The following is a 24,077-nucleotide window of genomic DNA, read 5'->3' as shown; positions in this document are numbered from 1 at the left end:
GCAAAAAAGTCCAAGTGAGTCAGAGCAAAATCACAACCCAGTGTGACCCCAGGTAGCTCCAGGGTGCAGCTGCAGCCCCGTGGCTGCTGTCCCAGGGTAGTACAGGCTACAGCAGAGCTAGAGGAGAGGCAGGGACTCAGGTAAGGATGAACTAAGGGCTGAAATGGTTTCTGTACAAGTCCAACACTCTTCCATTCGGGAAACAAACCTGAGAGGGGACACAGCAGAGGTTTATCTGAGAGTGGCTTAGAGAAAATGAATGAGGAATGACTGCCTGCTGCTTCTTCCAATATTTAAGCTACAAAAACATCAAAGGAAACCGTGAGTGACAGATTCAGAACAAAGTAAATATTTCTTCACACAGCCGAACAGTGCCATAAGTTGCTGTGGATACCCAAAATTTTCTCATGCTCAAAAAAGGGTTTAGGAAAAACTTGGAAAGACTATTAAATGCAGAGATCCACATGTCAGGAAATTCCTGAACTATGGATGACTGATGGTGAGGAAAATATTAAGCAACACACTGATCTACATCCCCTCCTTCCCCTGTTATCCTCCTCGCTGGACATCCTCTATTAACCACTGCTAATTGAGGATCCCAGGGGAAAGGCACCTGTGGTCTGATCAAGTGCAGTTGTTCTTCTGTCCTGGCACTGATCTGAGCTCTCCTTACTTGCCTGAGAGACTAGGAACTGAGAACATTCCCATTGCTGGGCACTGGGGTGACAACAAGGAGATGTGCTTATAGCACAGAACTGGAGGGAATAGCAAAAGGAGCTCTGCTTTCCATTTTCACCATTTCTCATGTTAGGAGCAATTTTTAGTAAAATTAACTCAGTCATGCTGCACCCAGCTAGATGCAGTTGGCAGCACCATGTACCCTGCATTCAGTTTAGAAACAAGTTAACATCCTTCTGAGAGGTGCTAAAATATCCACAGGGTTGAGATTTCCAAGCCTCAAAGCCACAGCTTGTGGTCCCTGTGAGAAACCCCACAGTTCCCACTCTGTTGTACCAAACAAGCTCATGAGCTGATCTATCTGTGTAAAGTTTATGGGTGCCCTTTACCCTGCAGCAGAGATGAAAGCAAGGTGGGGACACTCCTGTAGATCGGTATCTCCCAGGTCCTGCATGCTCACCTGCTGGCTCACTCTCTCCTAGGGTTTCATTAGAGGATGCAGACTCTGACACAAGAGTCCACTCTTTCCAAGCAAACTCCTCCTCCTCGCCTTGCTGACCATCCCAGCTACAGAAGTACATCCACTGGCTCTCACGTGCCCTTTGAAAGCACACACAGACAGGGCAGGATTATCTCTCAGTCTCCAGAGAGCTCCTGGCCAGGCGTTCTCCTTCAGTGGAGCACTGGTGTTTCTCATCAGCTCCTATTATCCACGCCACTGCAGTGCTCCCAGCGCTACAGCAAAGCGGGGACAGCTGAACTGCCCCTGCAATTGCTCCTTTGTTAAGAGGATTTGCTCTGGGGCAGGATATTTCCAACTCATATGCAGAGGAGGGGTGTGCTGGTAACAGTGTCATCCTCCCAGCCACTTGTGTGTCCTGGATCTCTCACTGCCTTAGAACAATCCACCTGGTTTCATCCCCACTACACTGCAGATTGTCTCCTTCTGACTCTCAGAGATAAGGTGTGAGACAACTGAGCCACACAAAGCCACTCTGCTGCTGAACTGATCCCTTGGTTCCAAATCCACCATGGCTGCTGCTCCTTTCAGCAGCACTCAGAGCAGAGCAAGCAGGAGCAGAGATCTGTGGCAGCCTGTCCAGCTGCCAGGCAGAGGGAAAGGCCATCGAGCACGGCTCCTTGGACACCTTCACTCACTGCTCCAGCACTTTTTGTCCTTCCCTTTGCTCCCAGTGACAGTTCTGCAGCTGTAGCACTGCACCCCATATGAGTGATTTTCCCTTGACCCAGCCTCTCTCAAAGCTCTCTGACCAGATTCAGAAGTCCTTACTCAGCATCTACTCCCTCCAAATGGGATTAGCTTGAGTCAGTCTCAGCCATATCTCAAGATCTGTTGATGCTAGTTTCCCTCATGCAGGTGCTTAGAGCAGGGAGGGGACTCTGGGGCAGATGGGCAGTCAGGGCTTTTGTCTAATCAAGCACTGAGTAAAATTCTAAGAAGGGCCTTCAGAATCCGTCCTATCATGGTTAGAGAGCTGCCCAAACACTGTGACAAAGTGGATGCATCAGCCAGGCTGCTTTAGAGTCCAGCCCCTTTTTGTCTCTGTCTCTTCAAGACAGGGGTCACCAGCAGAGTATTTGAAAGAGGCTATCATGATGCAAAGCATCCACATCTCCATCCCCATTCATGGCTTCGAGGAAGGCTGAGAAGGAAAATGATCCTTGCTGGCTCTGTGCCACAAAGAGCCATCCCCATTCCCCCAAAGTGAGAGCCCAACAGCCACAGCACTCTGCCACAGATGCATTGGATGATGCTTGCCTGGGGCTGCACAAGGCAGTGGGAGCCCCAGGTTGTTCCTGTAGCTGTGTGCCCTCACATCCAGCCACCAGACACCCCTGCTCTGTGTAGGACTCACAGCCTGCCATGGGCACCCGGGCTCACTGTGGTGAGCAGAAGTAAGCTTATGGCTCCAATTCCATAAAATAGGTCAGGCTGAGCCACTGGTTATGCTGGGAGCATGACTGAGCTCCCTGCAAAATCTCAGTGGCTGGAGATGGGATCCAGGCTTTGTTTTTTACCATCCTGTTGGATAGTAGTGATTTTGTCTGAGGAAATGCATGTGCTAAACTTGCTGTGCACTGCTGAGGAGGGAAGAATGCATACAAGGAAAACAGTTCTACCCACAGCAGGTGAGGAACAGTGCCAGCATCTTACTATCAGTTGCAGATGATGGGTGGTGGGCAAAATTCCTGCCACTTTCTAGATTAGTAAAACACTTCCTCTGGGTCCAACAGCAGACTGGTGGAAAACACAGCCCACAGAAGCAGTCCCTGCAGATGGTGTGTTTTGAACTACTATTAATCTAGACAACCTTTTGCGATGTTCAAAGAGTTTGTCCAGTGATAAAATGCCTGGATGGAAGGAGCAGTCTCGACAGCATCCGCGTCTCTCTTTGTCTTCCCCAGCGAGCATCTCCCGGCAGAGCGAGCCCGGGAGGAGGAGGAGGCGCCTCGGGAGCAGAGGCAGCGGGGCTGCCCGGGGGGGCGGCTGCTGAGCACGGAGCCCGCAGCTCCAGAGCCCGGGGCGCTGCTCCTGCGGAGCCCGGGGAGCCGGGGCGGGGCCGGCCGGGCGGGGCACCCGGACCCCCGCCTTCCCCGGCACCTCCCCGGCACCTCCCGGCCCGAGCCCCGAGCTGCGAGCTCCGAGCCCCGAGCGCGGCCATGGGCTCCCGGCTGAGCCGGCAGAGCAGCCTGGAGGAGGAGAGCGGCGAGGAGCCCTGCCCCGGGCGGCTGGAGAGCGGCCGCGGCGACTTCCACCTCTCGTCCCTGCTCCTGCACCCGCAGAAGCTGCCCGGGGTGCTGCGGAAAGCCTCGCCCGCGCCCTACGTGCGGAGAGTGGGGTGGCTCCGGGAGATCCAGGCCACCATCCGGGAGCACAAGCGGGAGCACGCCGTGCACATCCTCCGGCTGCTGAGGAAGGTACCTGCGCCGGGATGCGGGGTGCGGGATGCGAGGTGCGGGATGCGGGATGCGGGTGCGGGATGCGGGATGCGGGCAGGGACAAAGGGCCGTGGGGCCGGGGGTGCAGCCCGGCCCGGAGCTCTGCTGCAGGAACCCCCTCCCCAGCGCTGGGCTTTGCAGCCTCCTTGGCGGGGCTCTTTGTGCTGCCTTCCTCCGCTCCGTGCCCCGGTCCTTTCCCCGCTCGGGGCCACCGTGCCAGGCGACAGCAGCCACCTCCCCGAGCCCCAGGCTGAGACCCTGAGGCTGGGAGGGAGCTGCGAGGGGAACTGTGCTGCACGCAGAAGGGGCTCCGAGCTGGGGCTGTGCTCATCCACACCCCTCCGTGCCAGCCCCTGGGTGTGCTCAGGATTGATGCCCCCACCCCAGAAAAAAGCCACTGCCATCATATCCCATTATGGCCACTCAGCCAGAGTGGCTGAGATATGTCTGGAAAAACCCAAAATGGTTTTGGAGGGGACCTCTGGGACAATCGAGGCTGAGAGGAGAGGTAAAGGGGTCAGTGTATCAGTGGGAGCATGTTTCTGTCTGCCGCCATTCAGGAACAGAAAAGGCAGTGTGCAGACAGTGTGGTGCCAAACTGATGCTGAGGACAGAGCCCTGCTGCTGGCACACAGCCAGCTCCTCCATCGCTCCCTGCTACCAGCCTTTCCAGCCAAACTCAGCTGCCCCAAACTGCAGGCAACTCTGTAACTGGAGCACAGGGGACAAAGCCCACCTCTGCTGGGGACATAAAGCACCCTCAGCTTGTAGCTCATCATGTTGCTTCGTTAGATAACGATCTCCTTCATCTCGGGAACATTATTTCTTGCCTTAGTAGCAAGTGACCTTAGGGTGTGAGTGCAGTGGAACAGGGACTGGCTCACTGGATGCTTGCTCACCCACACCACCAGCTGCAGGGAGCTGCATGAACAGCCCTGCCTGCTCTGCCTGTCCAGGGTTTCACAGCACATGTGATAGTGGTGCTCACTGCCCTGGGCTACCAGCAAGCTGCACACTCACAAGAATTCACAGGATCAAAAATTACATCTCTGCTTTCCCTGTCCACTACTTCAGCATTCACCTTGAAGATTGCCACCATCACCACACTCTTCTTGCCACACATGTAGACAGATAAACTCACAGCAGAGAACCTCTGTGTGCACCAGTATGCCAGAAAAGGGTTGAATAAGATTTCCAAGGCAGTTTTGGAGTGGTGCTATTGCAAGAAGCTTGTGAAGAAAGAGAGGTGACCACTCAGTTTATGGATGTGACAATGTAACATGAACAGACTTTACTAGGGTATGCCAGAGGCCAGAACTACAGAATGTCATCCTCTGTAGTGCTCAGCACCTCTCCTGGAGACTGAAGCACTGAATTCCTCCACAGACCCTGGAGTCTCCAGAAGGTCCATCTATGAACAGACAGGGTTTGAGTGCTAAGTCACAGGGCCATATGGAATGGAGGGTCATTTCTAAGCTCCTTTCAGGATCAGTTAAATACTTGGCTTCTCCTACATCTGCACTTGAGAATTACCATGTTCTGAACATTCACCTTTTGCTTACTGCCTTTCCAGTTCCCCACGTTATTCCAGGTCCCCATCTCTGCCTGCCCGTGTTGAAACAGTGACTGTCCATCTGCTCACAACAGAACAGTGGCATTACATCCTGTAATCACATCTGCCAAGCAGGATGGGAACCCATCCAGCAGCACCCCAAAGCCTCTGGTTCATTGGCTGCTCAGAGGTTTCAGAGGCAGAGAGTTCACACCACTCACATGTGCCACACCCCCAGCTGTCACCCAGTCTGGGGTCATGAAATCACCGCCAGTCCTCCTCACATGTCCCATGTCAGCTTCATTTCAGCCTTTTTTCTAACTTACAGATTTTCCTCACTCCACAACAATGTCCCCCCTTAGCTTGGTCCCCAGCAGGTTCCTCCTTACCTTGGCAGTGTCAGGAGTACCTCGGGAGTCACGGATTAGTGTGTCCCAGGTGAGGGTCTGTTTGTTACCTGTGAAAACAGAGATATCTTGTTCACTCCAGTGGACAGGGAGGATACTTAACACCACACCTCATCACTGTGCCTTGGGCCAGGGTCCAAACACCTCAGGGAAGGCAGAGAAACGGTGGGATTGCAGCCTCCTGCAATTGCAGCCAGCTCAGCCAAGGGGAGGACACAGATCCCACGTGTGCCTCCTGCTGCTCCCAGCACATACCCCCTGCCCAGCCCTGCTGGCACCCTGCTCACGTATCTGCCTGTGGTCTGCAGGCTTCAAAAGGCTGCAGACTATTTCTAGGATGTTCAGAGGGTGTGATAATGTAAAGCAAGCAAGGCAGAAGCAGGTCCACTAACAGAGATGTGAGATCCCAGCATTTCAGAAGACTGCAAACCACAGGGGCACGTGTGCTTAGTACATGAACACTTGCACAGTTCCATTGCACATCATCTGCCCCAGAAATGCCCACCAGCAGAAGCCAGATCAGCTTTCCTGCTGATCTAGGTGGGCATCAGTCAGCTGAAGCCCAGGGAGACATTAGACTTACACCAGCAAAAAGTCTGCTATAATCTGTTTTCCCTGTGCTGAGACAATGGCAAAGTGTCATTTTTAAGACAACAACACTAAGCCAGCTGAACTGGCAAGAGCTACAATATTCTGCTGTCTGCAGCCATCCTTTAGGTGGTACAAAATTTTCCAAGAAATGAGAGAGGGAGGGAGTAAGATAGGGAAATAACTAAGATGAGCCAGAAAATGCCTCTAGGCTAAGAATTTATGGAATATCAATGTGAAGTGAATATTTACAGCTATATTACTTACAAAACCCTGGCAGGCAAGATTTATAATGGAAGTGCAGATTCATCTTAATGGTTTAGCTCCAACTGGGGGAGTTTAATTACTGCTCTGACATCCACTGCTGCATGCCCAGCCATGCCATCCTCACAGCAGCTTTCTTCATCTGTGCACATTACACTTGGTGTAGGAGGCTCCATTTCCCCAAAGCCTTATGGTTGAGGGAGACACTGGCATGATGCCTTGCCAGGCTCCTGGCCCATATCCAGCTGTGGCTGTCTGTCCTTCAGGACTGATCCACTGCTTAGGTTCCTTGCCTGCTCAGGGGTGTCATTTGTGTACGCAGAGTAAGGGGCTGTAAAGTGTTTAATTTATTCTCCCTTTCTGTGTCTCTTTGGGATTGTGCTTTCTGCTCAATCAAGCATGTCCAGAGCAGGATACAGCACTGGCTTTGATTGGTGCTTGGAGTTAAGATCCCAAACCTCTGCCAGCTATGGCTCTGTCCCTGCTGGTGATGTATGTGCATACATCCAGCTTTTTTTCCCCCTCTCACTCCATTTTTTTTTTTAGCTCTCAGTCACTGGGTGGTGCCTGAAACACACACTCAAGTAGAGCAGTGTGAACATATGGGGCACCCATTTGCTTATTCATTTCTCCTGTTAGCTGCATAGAGAATGGGGAGAAGACTTGTTTCCTCCCTTAGCTGAGCCCTCCTTATCAACTGAATCAAACTGAATCAGTACTATCCCTGCTGGGGAGTTTTTCTCTTCTACATTTCTGCTCTGAGGGTTTGGGGTTTTTTTGCCCCTGTGGCACTTGCATGTGAATATGTGATCTCTATCTCCCACATTTAAAACAAATCTTGTTTGTTTTTCACAGCTCTGTGATACCTTTTGATTGTAATAACTGTGTCATTATGTTAGCTCTTTGCTTTCCTCTTAGCAAGAAACAGCTTAGCTCTTTGCAGTATCATCCACCTGGCCCCAGGGAGGCTTTTTGTTCCCAGAGAGGCTGAGGTTTCCTCCAAAGGTGCCCCATCCCCTGGTCCACACAGATAAATTGGACCTCAGCTGTTCCCCTAACTTAGATGGTGGAAGATGGAAGGAGTTCCTCTGACTGTGGTCTAAAGCCACCTCTGAATTTGCCATTGCACCCCATACTGCCAGTGCTTAGTTCTTACTGAGAAATTCACAGCTAAACTCATACAGATGGGCAGGACTTCTGCTCAGCCAGCCACCACCAGGGAGATGGCAGCATCTAAATACCTGAGAAAGGTTCCAGAAAAGCTGAGATTGGAGAAGCAGCTTCAGAGCCAGCCTTCCTGCTTGGCTTCTTCAGCAGATTCACACATAGAGGATGACAAAACTGTGTTTCTCTGAAGTTAATTCTCTGCAGGCTCCAGCCTGGAAACGATAGAATTCTCACCTTCCTGTGGTAGGTGGAAATAAGGTGGTCAGCCTTGGCTGACAGCTCAAATTAACACTGCATCTCATTCAGCTCCCTGGCTGCCTGCACCCCCCAGCACAGCAATGCTGGGTCAGGCATGCCTGCTTCACCTCTGCTGGAAAATTTCCTGTACTGGGCATCCAGCTGGCACCTCATCAGATTTACTTTCTGGTTTTTACAACATCCCATGGATATAGCTCTGAGGAAGCCTGTGTGCCTGACTCTCTGTTTTTATTGTAGGACCTAGGACTGGAAGGAACATTTCTCAATGAAGTGCTCTACAAAAATGCAACTTTCCTCAACTTGGTGGATCCCATCTCCCATGACCTGCTGATGAGCCTTGCTAGAGATCTGCAATGTCCCAAAAAGGTGAATTCTCCCTCAGCTCAGTGAGGACTTTGTGGCCCAGCACTGGTGCAGAGCCCTGCTGGGGCAGCTGGTGCTGCAGTCAGTCCTCCAGAGCAGGCAGAGTGTGCCCTGGGGGTGGCAGCCTATGGATTGTGGGGCACATTTCTGTAGAAATCAGTTAAAACTACCTCAGAACATGAGTGCAGCTGAAGGAGGGAGTGGTTATGTGCACAGATATTAGGAAATTACTTTTGTGCCCATGGTAAACTTAGTGACAGGGCAGTGAGCCATAATCACTGCTGTCACAGGGGTTCAAAGAAACTGGAGCTCATGGGGGGCTCATGGGGCTGCAGAGGAGAGCAGAGATCTCTGCAGGAAAAGCACCTCTCCCTTCCTGGGCCCTTTGCCCAACTAACTACCTCAACCCAGCATTATTTCCCCATAAACTCTCAGAGTTCCCCATAGAGAATGGTTCTGGAGGAATGTATTTGCAGTGGGGGTTCAGGAGGTAAATGTGTTGTGTGCACAGTGTCCCAGAGGTGTCACAGAGTATCACAGAGGGTGAGGAGAGCAGGGACAGAAAGGCAGGGCTGAGAACAGGCAAACATCACAGATGTCCCAGTCCCACTGCAACAACCAGCATCGATTTTGTTACCCTTTGCCACCACAAACACTTTGATTTGCATTGTATCCATTTGCTCATTAGGCATGGCAAGTGTCATGTTTGCTTTATAAGGAGAGGAATGGAGTGAATTTCCCTATTCAAAGAGAGATATTAAGTACACACAGCTCAGAGCAAGCAGCAGTGCCCCAGGGAATACACTGAATGCCTGGTGCAGATTAGTGGCATTTCTAACCTTGTTCTGCCATCTCCTGAGGCTCACTGATAACAATTAACCAGTCATGTCTCAATAGACAAGCTACATTTAGCCAAAGTTTAATCATCATTATTGGGCTGCAGCGCAGCCTAAAAAAAAAAAATCTTTGCAAGTGTAATTCATGTCAGGAATTACATGAAGGAAAGGATGATTGTAGCAGTAGTAGCTTTTTAACCACACTTCACTTGACCTCATCTCCAGCTGTTCTACCAGAGCATCTCCAAGCCCGTGCTGTGCAGTGCCCTCAGGGCAGGCAGCAGCAGGGGATGTTGCTCTAACCCAGTTTGTGTTTGGCAGATAACACAGGACCATTTTTATACACCTGCTTATGCCCCCACTCTGATTTCATGCCTTATGGATGCACTGACATGTGCCATTACATTAGAAATTATTTTCCCCATTCCTAAGGAAGATGTTGAGCACCTGAGCTGCCCTTCAGAGCCAACAGGAGTTTAATGAAGTGGCTGTAGAAATTCAGTACCTACAGCAGCAGCACCTTCCCAGAACAATGCCAGAGCACGTCCCTTCTCCGAGCCAGGCTGAGCATCTGGTGGGTGTAACTGCATTAGAGGCAAACAGGCTGAGTGCAATTCCCAGTCTGTCAGTGGAAATTAAATCAGTGAGGACACAGGAAAGAACAGGAGGGTAACTCTCAGCTGTGAGCCAGCAGTGGCTCACAGAGCTTTGTGCCAGCTGCTGTACTGGAGCCTGCTGTGCACGTGCACCCACTTGGAGAGGTTTGCTGCTGTAGATGGCAGCAGTGCCAGCTGCAGCCCTGCCAGCACAGTGGGACTCTAGAGCACAGCACCTAAGCCAAAGGCATGGGCCAGTCCCTATGGGATTCCTAGGGAAGCTGGGGTGGGATCAGGGGATGCTCAGCTGAGCTGGGATCCCTCTCCCCTTGGCACAGTGCCACGTGCTGGCAGTGCATCCCTGGGGGTTCAGCTGGTTCAGGGACTGCTGAGCAGAGTCTCAGTGCAGCTGTTGCCCCCAGTGCAGCACAATAAGGAATAAATCTGTGCATTCCCTGACAGCTTTACTGGGTGTTCACCTGGCAGATCCCTAAATGCACATCTGGCACTGTGGCTGGAGGGCTGAGGAGTTGGAATGCAGGTATCTGTCAGCATTGGAAAATACAATAGAGAAGGCAGAAGTCCCACCCTTCAGCAGCTGCCATTTGCCATTCTGCTTCACCAGAGGAAGAGGTTCTGTTCCAAGCCATGGCACTAAAGAACATGTGCAAAAATAACCCAGGAAGGCAGCAACCATGTGGGTGCCTTCTTTTCCTTCCACCTGCATGTGGGTGCAGGGGCAGGAGGGAACTGCTGGCATTGGAAGCTCCCAAACTCAAATTTCCAGTAGCAGAGTGTACTGCAAGGAAGTAAGATGGACTATGGGGGAGTAGCCAAAGTTACTGTCCTGACATCTCCCAGCTAGAGCTCAGGAGGTCGTGGAGTCAGTGTGCCCTGCAGGAGGAGCAAGAAGCACCTTGGGGATGGGGCAAGGGGGCCAATTACTGCCCTTTCCACACCAGGGTGTCAGATAGTCCAGACAGAGTTTGGGGAAGCTTGGTAACAAGGTAATTAATAGAAATTTAGCACTGTCCTGTAGCACAGGGAATTGGCAGCATAGGGGTCCCTGCAGCAGTGCACTGTCAGTCCCCCCTGAAACGAGCCCCTCTCTGAGTTCCACTTGCTCCTGGGTAGGCTGTGAAATTGTAGTCCTGCTCTGGGCAGGAACATGCTGGCTGGGCTGGGGTTCTTCCTGGCAGTGCAGAGCTCCTGCTGCTCCTCCTCCACCCCAGGAGGAGTTGGCATGTGGCAGAGGCATCTCAGGCTTCTCATCACTCCTCCTTCATCCTCTCTTCTCTTCACCTCCTCCCTTACGTACATGACCCTGCTCACTGCCATCTTTATTCCTCTCCCATCTTCCTCTGCCTTCCTCCTTTTTTCATGTTCTGCTATGGTGCAGGCAGTCTAAGTTGTCCCTTTGCTTTCAGGAGTATGACCCCTGGAAATCCTCAGACAGGATCTGCAGGCAGCTGATTTACCACCTGACCCCGCACTCCAAATGGCACCGGCACGGGATGCCCCGCAGGAAGTCCCAAGTGTGGTAAGGACCTGGAGGGACCAGAGGATGGGCACAGAGGGGGATGTGCCTGGGCAAATGGTGCTGCAGCCAAGCACCATCCCAGCCTGCCACCACTGCCCACTCAGAGAGAGGCAGGACTGAGAACAGTGACAGCCCAGCCCCAGGTCCCTTCTCTGTGATCTGTTTTGCCATTTGCTCCTTTCTGTGTGGTGTTACAGATCCTCACTCTCTCTGAAGTGCACTGAAATCAATCCCCCTGAGTGCACAGCACAGACAACCCTCCTGCAGGGCTTGCAGGGTGTTTGGCCCCGGGAGCATGGCCAAAGCTACCAGCCTGCAAGAACACCCATGTGCCAAACAGAGTTGTTCCCAGCTCTGCATCACTCCCTGTCCTGGTTTAAAGCTTCCCTGACAGTGGGAAAAGTGTCCCATTACAAGGCACCAGCTGATCACCCCACTGGGGCTGGCAGAGGTGACCATCCTGCTCACCTCTAACTTCTCTGCCAGCACTGGGAGAGGGCCCTGGGATGGTGCAGATGCACAGAGAACCCAACTCAGAGTGTTTGGTCACTGACAGCTACTGGATGGCAGCTGCTTTTCACTACTAGAAGTGTATTCAGACACCCACACTTGTTCCCTCCTTGACACTTGCTGGTTTTGCTGCCCAGATAAAGAGCAATCCCCATGTCTTCTAAATCCACCCCTCCTCTTGTCATTTTCTTGGAGCAAACCCTGTTCCTGTGACACAGATCACCACTGCTGAAGAAAAGACAGAGAAGTGACTAAGAAAAGAGCTCATGTCAGCCCCATTAGCTTCACAGGAATAAATGCAGGATTGGATAAAAAGAAATGCAAAATCAGCAGCACTCTGAGAATGGCCTTGGGCTTTTCTGATGCTTTCGGTCTTTGATGTGTGTGCCAGCAACTTAAAATCCCCCATGGGAATTGACATTTCCATCATACCTTTCATTCTGGCTCAGAGGCAGGTTCCCAGTGCATCCTAAGGAATAAAATCCCTACTACCATGATTTCCATCTGCCTCTTGCACCTGTAGCCCCACCTTGCCAGTGAAGCCCAGCACTCCCAGTGCTCTCAGCCCAGCCCCCCACAGGGCAGGACTGTTTGTGCTTTGCAGGTAACAGCCACAGCCCAGAGCAAGACTGAGCTTTCAGAGCTCAGGGAGTCCTTTTCCAGGCCCACTCAGTGACCTTTTCCCTATAGGATCCTGCAGAATACTGGTCATGCAGGATGTAGATGGCAGTTCTGACCTCATCCCTTTCCCCTCCCAAGATAAATTTAAAGATAAGAAGTTCAGGACTCCAAACTCCTGCTGGCAGGCAAACCTCTTCTCCAGTTGGACTTCAGGATGAAGAGTCAGACTGGAAGTGTTCCCTGTGATGGCACAGCTGCCAACCATCACTCAGTAACAACAGAGAGGGGGTTTGTGGCCAGAGGGAGAGCTCTGGGTTCAGTGACCACCCCACAGAGAGGGCTCAGGCCCCAGGTATTGGCCAGGTACAGAACATCTGTGAGCACAAGCAGGGAGAGGACAACAAGGCAATGTGCAATGGAGGGAAATACAGGTCTAAAGTGGGCTGCCCTGCCTGGCTGCCACACCCAGTTACAGTGTGTTACATAAGGCACAAATTAATTTTGATTAAATATTTAACAGCAGAGCTTCCTCTTGTAAGTGTGGAGATGAAATGGTTTGCAGTTTGCAGCAAAAGACGCCTACAGAGTTGGCATCTGAGGCCGCTGCAAGAAAATGGGTGTTGCCAGTAGCAGGAAGGCAAGAAATAGCTGCTTCATTTGGAGATACCAAGGCCTAAGTTTGTTTAGGCAGGCTGTTTCTACATGATCCAAATTCTCTCCAAATTGTCTCTGTCTGCTAGTGGGAGTATTTTACTACAGAGTCTGTCTCAAACCCTGTGCCCTTGGCTTGTGCCCTTCCTGCTGTTGAGGTCCTGCAAAGAGCCTGGGTGCAGCAGCAGTACTTTGAAGGAATTTCTAAAATCTAGTGGGGGTTAAGGACAGCAGGGAGGAATCTGTGCATGGAGACCACATTCAGAAACCAAATTCTCCTCTCACTTTTGCAGCCCCCTGGGCTTTGGCATCTGGCTTTCACAAAGCTGATGCTGGACTCACTTGTCCTCTGAAATGCAATTTCTGCTTTCTGGCAGCATGTTAGATGGGTCCAGGAGATAATTAGCAAGCCTAGCCATACAGAGAGCTTAGAGCATCTGCCAGGTTTTAATTACATTTGGGCTGTTATGGAGATGAGGTACAGAGGATGGAGGGGACCTGCAATACTGGAGTCAGATCACGCACCAGGTGTTTGTCCCCACTGCCAAACCAGTGGGTCACAAACAACTAAACAAACAAAGTTACATCCCCAGCTGCTCTCAGTGAGACCCACATCCAGCAGGTACAAACCTGAGCCATCTGTGAGCTGGAAAAGCAAAAAGAATAAGATACATCTCTTCAAGCACTGCTGTTTCAGTGCTCAGGCAGAGCCCATACAGAAATGTGGAAGGAGAAAGCTCATTGTGGCTCCATGGACTCAATGCAAGCAGCTGGAGGGAGCAGCAGACATCCAGCCCAGGCTCTGTCTGGTGTTTGTGCTTAACTAAACTGCTGAAGGTGAAGCTGGGAGGCAGCTTGCCCTCTGCATCCCTGCCTGTGGGCTCCATGGAGTGGCTGCATGCCTTGCAGCAGGAAGGGCTGCAGTCCCAGGCTGTGCAGTCACCCCAAGAGACTATTGCAGCTGCCCAGGTGATACTCAGACAAGTTTGCCACTCTGAAAGGAAGGGGCTCCTTTCCTGCAAAATCCTGTCTCAGGTTTGCAGCCAACAGCCTGCACCCACTGGCTCTGCCCTGCTTGGGTTGGCTGCCCAACCAAACTAAGAAGATAAGCTCCTGCAGATTTACCCTGGGGTTTTTAAAATTAAAAGCTCAAAAGCTGGAGGATAAGATTTCTGCAGCAGGGACTAGCATAACTACTGCACAATTTTCAGTCCTTTATATCCTAGAGGGAATTTAGTTTTAGCACCATTTTACAGTTGTATAGATCACTCCCACTTAACGAGCAGAATACATTCTAGAGTGTTGTATAACTCCAGCTTCATTTTCTGATTAAATTGATGTTTAGTGTGTGGAGAGTAATGGATTAAGAAGTGCTGCTTTATACAGACACAGACCTTTTAGGCTATGGCATTTCTGTGGCATTTTGACAGATGCAGAACTTTTAGATGTTATTAATTCTTGTTTTCAGAATTCCTGGGGCCTCCTGCCATGCTGAATTCAAGAAAACAGTCACCATCTGCTGCCAGAACAGGGCAGGACCCAGAGGGTGTGTTGTTTTTTGAGGGCCAGACACACTGGGCTGCAGTTCAGAGCAGAGAGGGAGAAGGGTATCAGGTGAAGAGAGCCTTTGTCTGGAGAGCTGGATCACAGTCTGCTACTGTGATCAGGAAACTCTGGATTACATCTGAACTGTCTTGGCAAGGCTGTGTCAGGGAATCTTAATGTATCTTCCACTTGCATCATTCCCAGAGCTTCAGTGTAACTATTTCCTTTCCTGAATGCAAAGGATCCAACCTGAATCCACAAAGCAGGCAGGCAGTAAACACAGCTTTATAATTGTGACAAAAAAACCCCAGATTTTTCACATAGTGACTGGTTCTGGAAGAGCAAAGGCAGTTGTGTGTATGGAGTTAATTCCCAAAGCACATGCATATGGCCTTTCCTTTTCACAAATCTCACCACAGCTTTACTTTGCTCATCTGAGTGAATTTCATCACGCTAATCCAAAGTGGGTGGAGAGCAGAGTATCCCTTCTGGGCTTACTGCTCCCTTTTTATTGATGTGCATTGGCCAGACATTGCGGCATTGGATGCACTTTTAAAATGCAGTGAAGGCACTCATGTCTAGAGGACTTCAAGGAAATAGCTCTAAAGAGCTTCAGATTGTTTTTTCTCCTGAAAACATCTCTCAGCACTGAGGCTGACAGTTCTGGCAGATGAGATCCCAGCCTTCACATGGCATGAGGGGAATATTAACTACAGCTTCATGTCACCCTTATGCAACAGGGTAAACAGGCACCATCATTCCTGCTTCAGTGGGAGACAGCCAAGTCACCTAACTAAAGCCACATGGTGAACATCATATGGGAGGACAGGAGCTGCCCCATACACTGTTTCCAAGGAGCTGCTGCTCACAGAGTGTCAGATGGACAGACATGAGCTGGTGGGTGGGTTGTGGACAGGGGCAGGAATTGTGCCCTCACAGTGCAGAGCACCCAAACACTCCCCCTGAGGAGGGTTCCCAGCAGCAGCAAGAGGCCCATGCATTTGGAAAGGCTGTCAGAGGTGGCAGGAAGCGTCACCCAGCAGCTTGAGGCTGCCCTGTCAGAGTCAGGAGTAAAAAGGCCAAGACTGGCAGGCAAGAGAAGCAGGACACTGATGGAGAGACAGTGAGCAAACAGAGGCTGGGTGGCAGGGAGTAGCTAAAAGCAATCAGCAGAGACCTGGTGCCTTTGTGACTCTTCCCCGTTGAAGATCTGACAAGGACATGGGTCTTTACATGGTATTTACAGCAAGGAGGCAGCATCATTCCCTGCTTTGCTAGGATAGACCTAAATCCCTAAAAGAGAGACAATGTGAGGCCCTGGACAGGTTAAGTAGCAGCAGGAGAAAAGCCAAGGGTTCACAGCTCTCTTGAACCTTCAAGGACAAAGTGACAGCAGAGGCAGGGAGAGGGAGGCACTCAGCTGCATCAGCAACCACAGATTTCCATGTCCCACCCCAGCTGCAGAGGGAGTGAGAGAGGGGAGAGGCTTCCTTTGCCTCCTCTCCACAGCTGGGGCACAGGATGAGAGCTCGGGCACAAGGATGGAGATGGGACTGAGGGACTTCTCTTGGCACTGACCTGTTTGTGCACTGCCCCCTCTTCACAGCAGGGCCAGCCCCAGCCTCAGGTCAGCTGGGGCTGGGTTAGTCTAGGTCAGTACTTTGGAGGCTTCTCTCCCTTTTAATGTTGCATTAGAGGCAGCTAAAGCCAACCCTGCACAGCAGCGCCCTGTGCCACTGGGGAAGCAAAGCGAGCAGATTATGCTAAGCAGGCAATTAAAAAGCTCAGAATCCATCCCCTAAATCACTGCTCAAAGTGGGGAAGCCATCCAGACATGCCTGAGGTTCTGTGCAAGAAAGAGCAGCTGAGAGATACCTGACTCATGGCTAATTAGCCACTGCTAGCAGTGCCTGTTAACGACAGAGGGGGCACACAGTAATGGGAATTCCTGGCATCAGCAAAGTTTTATATTTGGAGACAAATTTAATGTAAAAATAAAAGACAGAGGTGTAGAAAGCTGTAATTCTCCAGAGAAATAGGCATTAAGTAGTGAGCATCCCTCATTAGCAAAATTCTCTCTGACTCTTGCTGTCTCCTCCCAGCCTATCTCCATAGCATGGAGACAAGGAAATGAGTTGAGACTCCAGGAGCTTCAACATTCTTGGGCTGAATGAGCTCCCCCAAACCCCAGGAAGCTAACAGGAGGCCAGACACCACTGTGACTGCCACAAGTCCCAACAGGGCAACGCTCAGGAGCCATTACACCCCTTCCCTGAAGCCACCAAAGAGTTTAGCTGATGAGCAAGAAATTGATGGGATTCATTGCTAATAAAAAACCCAAAATGTGCTGAGCTTGTAGCTTCATGGACTTGAAGAAGGACCTGGAAGATGGCCTAAGGATTAGTTCTCTTGGGACAGCTCCTGGAGACAAACAACTAGCAATTAATTTCAGGCCTCCTAATTGTCCCATTTCAAGACAGTTCTGTATTTGCTCATGCTAGCTGAGTTCCCAGGAAGCTGGAATAGTGGCTGAGTGTTAGTGGAAAGAGGAAGATTTTTATCCCAAAATAAAGCCTGGGGAGGCACAAGATGGTTTCACCTCCTTTCCAGCCCACATTTCTCACTGAGAGGTTTTTTTTCCAGACACCCCCAGGTCCCTCAGGCCCTGCTCTGGGTCTGGGCTGACCCAGGGTGGATCTCCCATAGCCAGGCTCAAAATGGAGCTGAGGGACTGCTGGTATTATCCCAGTGAAGGGATAGGTGGCAGTGAGGGTGGAAGGAATTCTGCCCCCTTGTCCATGGGAGAAAAGCCAGACCCCAAGAAGGGAGTTGGGAACAATGCAAAGTAAAACATTTCACACAGAAATAAGGAGATGCACCTCAAAGAGCTGCCATCCCTCAGAGGGCTGGACAAGGGCTGCAAACAGGGTGCTGATCCCTTACAAACAGGACTCTGGGCCAGCACCATTCCTCACTGGATGCTGCAGCCCCAGGCAGGCAGTAGGGGATGGGCTGCTGATTGCCCTTGGTTCTTGCTCAAAGTTTCCAAGAATTTCTCACTTTCAGCCATTTCTCCAGCATCTGAGGGAGTGGAGGGTTGTTTCCTCTCCAGGCTTGCTGCAGATAACACACACACAGTCTGCTGCCCTGCCTCCAGGGTCCAGGTCCTGGTTAGATGCAAATCCTCACAATGACAAAAGTGCCCTGAGCACCAGCTCCAGACCCAGTAGGTTAATCCAGCCCCCGGTGCTCTGCAGCCTCTGTCCACAAGTCCCAGGGGCATCAAGAGCCACACTGCTAAGTAGCTGTTGTATCTCACACAAAGGAAAAAAAGCCTTCTGCAGCTGAAGCAATCTTAAAGCCTGTTTCAGGTGTAGAAATTAGGGGATAATAGATGACCTATTTACCTGGAAATAAACCCAGTATTTTCTCAGCTGCTGCACGAGTGACTGAGAGCTCGGTGCCCTGTGTATCATGCCCCTCTCAGGGCTCCCAAAAAAATACCAAGTGTCAGATAATTCAGAGTAAAGCATCTACCCACGTCTGCTTGACCCATTTCTGACTGCAGACCCATTTACCTCTAAAGCAACAGAGAGAGTGGGCAGCTATTCTGTGCCTTGCCCTGGAGATGGGATTTAGCTGTGCCTCTTGGAGCTGCACAGAAACACCAGGGAGGTGAGGAGGAGGCTGCCAGGGCTCACAGCATGCGTGGGGTGTTGTATCTCATGCTCCAGCACTTACCAGAGACTGAGGGCCTGGCTGCAGCATAGGGCTGTGTCCACCAGGATGAGGCTCCTACAGACAGCCCTACAAGAGGCATTTTTATAGGCAAGAGAACAGCTTAAAGGAGGGAGCCCCCCGTCCTGAGACAGGAGGCCCAGTCACCCTGGCAGGTACAGCAATGAGGGCAAAAGGAAGCAGCAAAAAACACAGGAAAGGAAAGAAAAACAAGCCAGCAAAGAAGGGAGGGCGGGCTCTGGCACAGGACAGGAGGGTTTAAGCACATTCAGCCAGGAGCAGTCCAGTCTGGAGAATCAATTATGGGAAGATAATTTGTCTGCTTGATTAAAGCCTCCTTGGGGTATTGGCTTGTTGCTGGGGAGAGCAGCAGAAGGTATCTGCTCTGGTGAGAGCACGATCTGTGACTTATTACTGCAGCCTCCACACAGCAGTCACAGGAGGGAGGCTCAACGGGCAGACAGACGAGCACACTGCTTTTGTCTTTCAGACATTTCCCTTCAGTCATCACTGTCTGCACTCAGAGCCAAGTGGCTCCAAAGGGGACCCCCAGAGCCTTTCAAAGTTGCCCCCTGCTGCAGACGTGACAGGAAAAGCAGCACCTGAATGCTGAGGGCTGGACATGGCTCAGACGTGCCCTCCAGTGGTCCCCACTCCAGCCTGGCTCCCAGCCCCACTCCAAACCAGGCTCCTGCCCTGCAGCTTTATAGAAAGGAAGGTCTTTGCACAGATGGAGACAAGGCTTAGGGCTGGGGAAGGTGCCCCCATGCTCACGTCTCCGTTCTTGTCTCCCACCCACCCAGGATCTGCCACGGCTTGACAGCACTGGGGACGAGCATTTCCAGGAGCCACAGGCTGCATTCATACAAACAGGCACTGAAGTAGTTACAGGCTTGTTTCTGTGCTTGTTTATCCTGTAACCCCCACGCTCCCAAGAAAGCCTTATTCTACAGCCCCAGAGGCCAGAGAAGGCTGCTGTGTCTCTTGTAGCAGCCCCCTGTGGATACAGGGGACAGTTCCCTGTGCACTCAGGCTCACACTCCATTCCATTTCTCCCTGTCCCACCTGGCCTGTATGAATGCACACCTGCACTGTGCATTGATGCTCTGTTCTGCTAGAACAAGCACTCCAGATCAAACACCCAGATAAAATACCTAGCATGGCTAGAGGGATGGCTCCTGTGCTAGGGGAAACCTGAGACATTTCCAGCTTCAAGGCTGGTCCTGATAAATTTCATACAAGATGAGCCCTCTTTTGTGGTGGGCTGTGCTACACCACTGCCGGTGATTGGTGACAAACTGTCCCAAAACACACACATTGTTTTTCAAGAGAGCTGAAGAAATATAGCTCCCAGAGAGCCTGGGCTGATCTGAAGCATCCCTTGGTTTAGCAGGAAAAGTGAGACTTGCTCAGTGCCACCCAGGTCACAGCATGCACAGTTCAGAGCTGCTGCAGCAGGGAAAAGAACTGCACTGCTGCTACAAGCAGTGTGGTGGATTAATTCTTCACAGTCCCATCTCTGGGGCCCAGGTAGTGGAGGGATATCAAGTGTCATCTTCAAGGCCCTTTGGTGACCTCCCTTGTGTGCTCAGACCAATTACAATTCCCCAGCACATCAGTGCCTGCTGTGTGACAGTACAGACAAGCACTGCTCCCCTTGCCCCTCCTGTGATCCACTGAGGTGTAGTGTGGGTCATCTGACACGTAAATATTTAGTAAGTAATACATTTTACTGACAATATTTCAGGTCTGAATAGAAGCTAATTTATGCTGTTATTAGCTCTCTGCCATGATTGCTCATTAGTCCAAATGCATGCTTGCAGATACAATTTCAGCCTTGCACAGTGAATTCCCATGGGAAATACAAGGACACACAGAAGTAGCCTGAGCAAAGTACTGCTAAACCTAGAGCAGCAATTTGTGGGCTTAAGAATGGACAGGGCAGGGTATGAGGTCTTTCAGCCTCATGCTCCTACAAGGAAGTGCAGCACAGGTTTGTGCCAGTGTTGAATGTGTCCACAAAGGGCTGTTGCCTGCACCAGTGCACATTTACTCCCTTGAGTCAACAATGCTTATAGGGGATTATTAAGGGCTGAAATTTCTAGGATGCCATGAACTGCATGTGTAAAGCAAAGCTACAGAGGCAGTGCCACATCCTCTGCACAGCTCCAGCAGAGCCTGGCAATACTGAGGCTTGGAGGGACATTCTCACCTGCCATGGGAGCTCCTGCGGTGCTGAAGCCTCCTCCGAGGAGATTGCATGTCCCCATGTACCCATTGCTTTCAGGGACTGGCTGTGCCACAGGTGTGCAGGACACTACAGAGAGCCAGATAGGAAGAATGGGGACCTTCGAAGTGGTGGTTAATGCTTAACCCACCCTGATCCTCCCAAACTCAGTAAGGCACCTACAAGACCCCCTGAGCACATGGCTGGGGGGTCCTACTGGGGCTCCCATGTCCTTAAGGCAAGATGTGTGTGAAAGAGCAGCCAGATTAGCACAGTTTGCTCTAAGGGGTTGGGTTCTCCTATGTTACACCAACACACATTTCTGCTCAATTTTGCATCATATTCCCACCCCACAGTCCCCACTTCTTACAAACCCACAGTCCATCATCAAGCTCCACAGCCCACTCCCTTTGCATACCCAGCAACCTCACAACGCAGCTTTCCTGCCTCCTCCTCACTCCCCTGGCCAGGCAGACAAAAGAAACGGCTGAAGCCATCTCTTAGCACCCTTGTGCCCTCCCCCACTCCTCATAACTGCAGCAGATCCCAGATGATCTGCTGACCACAGAGACCCAAACAGGCAGCCACTGGTGCTGCTTACTGACTAAGTGCTGCTCGTGAAGGCTTTTAAAGGTACACGCAGTAAATCCATTCCTGGAGTGCAGTTTTCCTATCTATTGCTTTCCTGATGAAACATCCATTTCTCAGACGTTTAACACTGCTCTGCTCTGTAGCACAGACCTTGGCATTCACCTGGAGAGGCAGCTCACAAACAGCCCCCACACAGTGTAAACCAGTGCTCTTGGAAAGTTTGCTTGCCTTGGTTATTTTTGCTTTCTATGCATGAGCGCCTGTATGGGCACACACAGACAAACCCTTTGACATCTGCTAGTCAGAGACACTTCAGCAACCTGTATGGAGCCAGTTCTGGCAAAGTTTATGTGTAAGTGCTGAGAATACACAGCAAAGCCCCAGGACAGTCTGCCCTGAGGTTGGTGCAAATGCTTGTTTCCCCAGTGAGCTCTATTAACCCTTTCCTTCACATTCTAGCCCATGTTGTCAATGAGTTCTCCCTGCCCCAAGTGCTCTCTCACTTGGGTGAGGTGGATGGGAGCGCTCCCCTTAAAGATCTCTCTGTCTCCCCTTCCCCACCATCAGCCTGAAGACCAGCCTGCAGAAGAAGGTGAGCCAGGACTCCATGGATTTGTCAGGGATCCCCCTGACCATGCGGGATGTCCACCGCATGGCCTACTACCTGCAGAGCAACGGGGAGCGCCTGACCTCGGTGGACCTGAGCTTCACGGAGCTGAACGATGACATGATGCGCCTGCTGCTGCCCTTCCTCTGGGCGCTGCCCAAACTCACCCACCTGTCCCTCAACGGCAACCGCCTGACGCGGGCCACCATGAAGGAGCTCACTGACACCATGAAGGACATGAACAAGTTCCCTTGCCTGGCCTGGGTTGACCTCGGCAACAACGTGGACGTCTCCTCCATGCCGCAGCCGCTGCTGGTGGGCCTGCGCAAGCGCCTCAGCCAGCAGACCACGCTGCCGACCATCTATGAGGCGCTTGACTGCGACTCTGAGATCGCCGGCGGGCACGAGGGCAGCCAGCCAGAGGATGAAGCAGCCGGAAGCGCCCCGCCACGTGCTTTTTCTCAGCAGGGCTGCGAGAGGTGACTGAGCAGCGGGCCGGCGCTGGCACGCTGAAGCAACCCCAAGGAGAAGTTTTGGGTACAAACATCAAGCAGAGGGGCCAGCTTGACCGGCTTCCCTCGGCTCTTTCCTCTCGCCTTCCCTGACATCTTCCCCCCCACCTGCTGTGAGACAAAAGCCTGTCGTCCCCCCACAACGTGCTCCGCTCCCTCCCCTCGCTGCCAAACCCATTGCCCACGTTCCAGAGAGGAACCAGTGACTTACAGTGAACCTGGTCCCCAGGCAGGGTCTCACTGGAAGACGGGAAAAGACCTGTCGGAGTCAAGAATATCCTCCAGCAGCCATTGGGTTGAGGGAAAGGGACTGGGGGGAACCTAAAACAGAAACAGGCTTGTAGTTTACTTCCTTTCTTCCTTTTCCTATGCACTTTGGAAACCTTGGGACCTGCAGCCTTGAGTGTGAAAGGAGGTACCCCAAGAGCCTAGTGCTGTGGAGCTTAGTGGAAGGGCTCAGAGGCCAGAGCTGGAGCCCGGCAGTGTGTCTCCCTCTTGTGTCTGGCTCCTTTTGTTTTGTTTTTTTCCTATTGTGTGTTTTGTATGAACGTCTGAACAAAGGGACCTGGTCAGAGACCATTGGATCACATAGGCTGGGGCGGACACATGGCTTGGAACTGCAGCATCAGGATATTTGCTGTGTGACCGGGGTGAGAGGGAGGGGAAGGAGGTATGTGTTGGTGGGAGCATGGGGGATGGGATGAGTTGGGATGGGATTGGGAGGAGGGGGGAGGAGAGGGAAGGGGAACGGTCTTGTGGATTAGTAGGATTGGTTTCAAAAACTCTGCTTTTGTACTAAAATTACAAGTTCCAAGGTACTACAATTGCAAGTTCCAAGTGAAATTGAGGAAAAGCTGACAGCTCAGCACCTAACTGTGGCTCTAGAGGAGCAAGCAGTGAATGTGCCAGAGGTGGGAGCTTCCCCATCAGAAGTGCAAAGCTTTGGCTCCTCGTGGCACGTTGCACACCTCGTAATGCAGCCACGACGTGAGCAGCTGCCTCGCCATCCCCAGTGCTGTCCAGAAACCAAGCCACGGATGCAGAATTGCTGGTGTTTTCCACATTGCTCATGCTCTATGTAAACATAATAAAGAGTTCTCTTGGACATGAGCGTGAAGCACTTCAGAGTCTGAGTATCTGGGTGGTGCACAGATCTTGGAATATGGACCAGAGCCCTCCTGCAGTGCCTGAGGGACAGGATCAGGTACCATGCACACTGGGCAGTGTGGGTCTTTCCTTTAAGGAAAGACAAACGTGGATGTTCATTTGTGGGAGGCTGCCATCCTTCATATTGCCAGGGGATGGTAGAAATAAACTGATGAGATTTAGCTGATAACTCAAGTCCTCCCAATTATCTGTCCCCTCAGGAATTCAGAGTGCATGAGTTTTTGAAAGAGTTACAAGTTAAAGAAATGAGACATGTTAAAAAAAAACAACATAAAAATCCTCACCCTTCTCAATTAACAATGGCAACTTTGCCTTCCTCTGCTGATTGTCTCTGTGAGTCTCAGAGCAACACATATAAGCAACACTCATATATAAAAACAACCCAAATTCACATGGAGTAGATACACCTTTCATGCTCTTTACTAATTTTACAAGACATTGCAAGAAGTAAATTGGTGATATTTTTCAAGTGAACTATTCCCTTTAGAGCAAGAGTGTGAGGACGCATTGGAAGGTATTGGTGTCTGATCAACCACCAAAAGCCCCAGACAAAACCAGTTCCCTGAGGAAGAAATGTGGGGTTAGACACTGTGCTGAGCACCATAATCTGACACTGCAAATGCTGGACCCAGTCCTATCTGCACTCCAGTCACAGGTGCAGGGCCTCGTAACCTTCATGTTAACCTGCACAAAAGCCA

At 51.3% G+C, this 24,077-nt stretch overlaps 1 protein-coding gene across 1 annotated transcript; it reads left to right on the top strand.

Moving 5' to 3' along the window:
* The first annotated feature begins 3,301 nt into the window (after positions 1-3,301).
* LRRC75B (leucine rich repeat containing 75B) lies at positions 3,302-23,322 on the top strand. The gene is made up of 4 exons (XM_033076016.1): positions 3,302-3,618; positions 8,113-8,241; positions 11,098-11,210; positions 21,661-23,322. Exons 1-4 carry the CDS (start codon positions 3,361-3,363, stop codon positions 22,181-22,183), a joined length of 1,023 nt encoding a protein of 340 aa, XP_032931907.1. The 5' UTR covers positions 3,302-3,360; the 3' UTR covers positions 22,184-23,322.
* The last annotated feature ends 755 nt before the right edge of the window (positions 23,323-24,077 follow it).

Source organism: Catharus ustulatus, chromosome 18, assembly GCF_009819885.2.
Source record: "Catharus ustulatus isolate bCatUst1 chromosome 18, bCatUst1.pri.v2, whole genome shotgun sequence".
Taxonomy (NCBI): domain Eukaryota; kingdom Metazoa; phylum Chordata; class Aves; order Passeriformes; family Turdidae; genus Catharus; species Catharus ustulatus.
The sequence above is the reverse complement of the archived record's forward strand: the minus strand, read 5'-3'. Positions and strand labels throughout refer to the sequence as shown.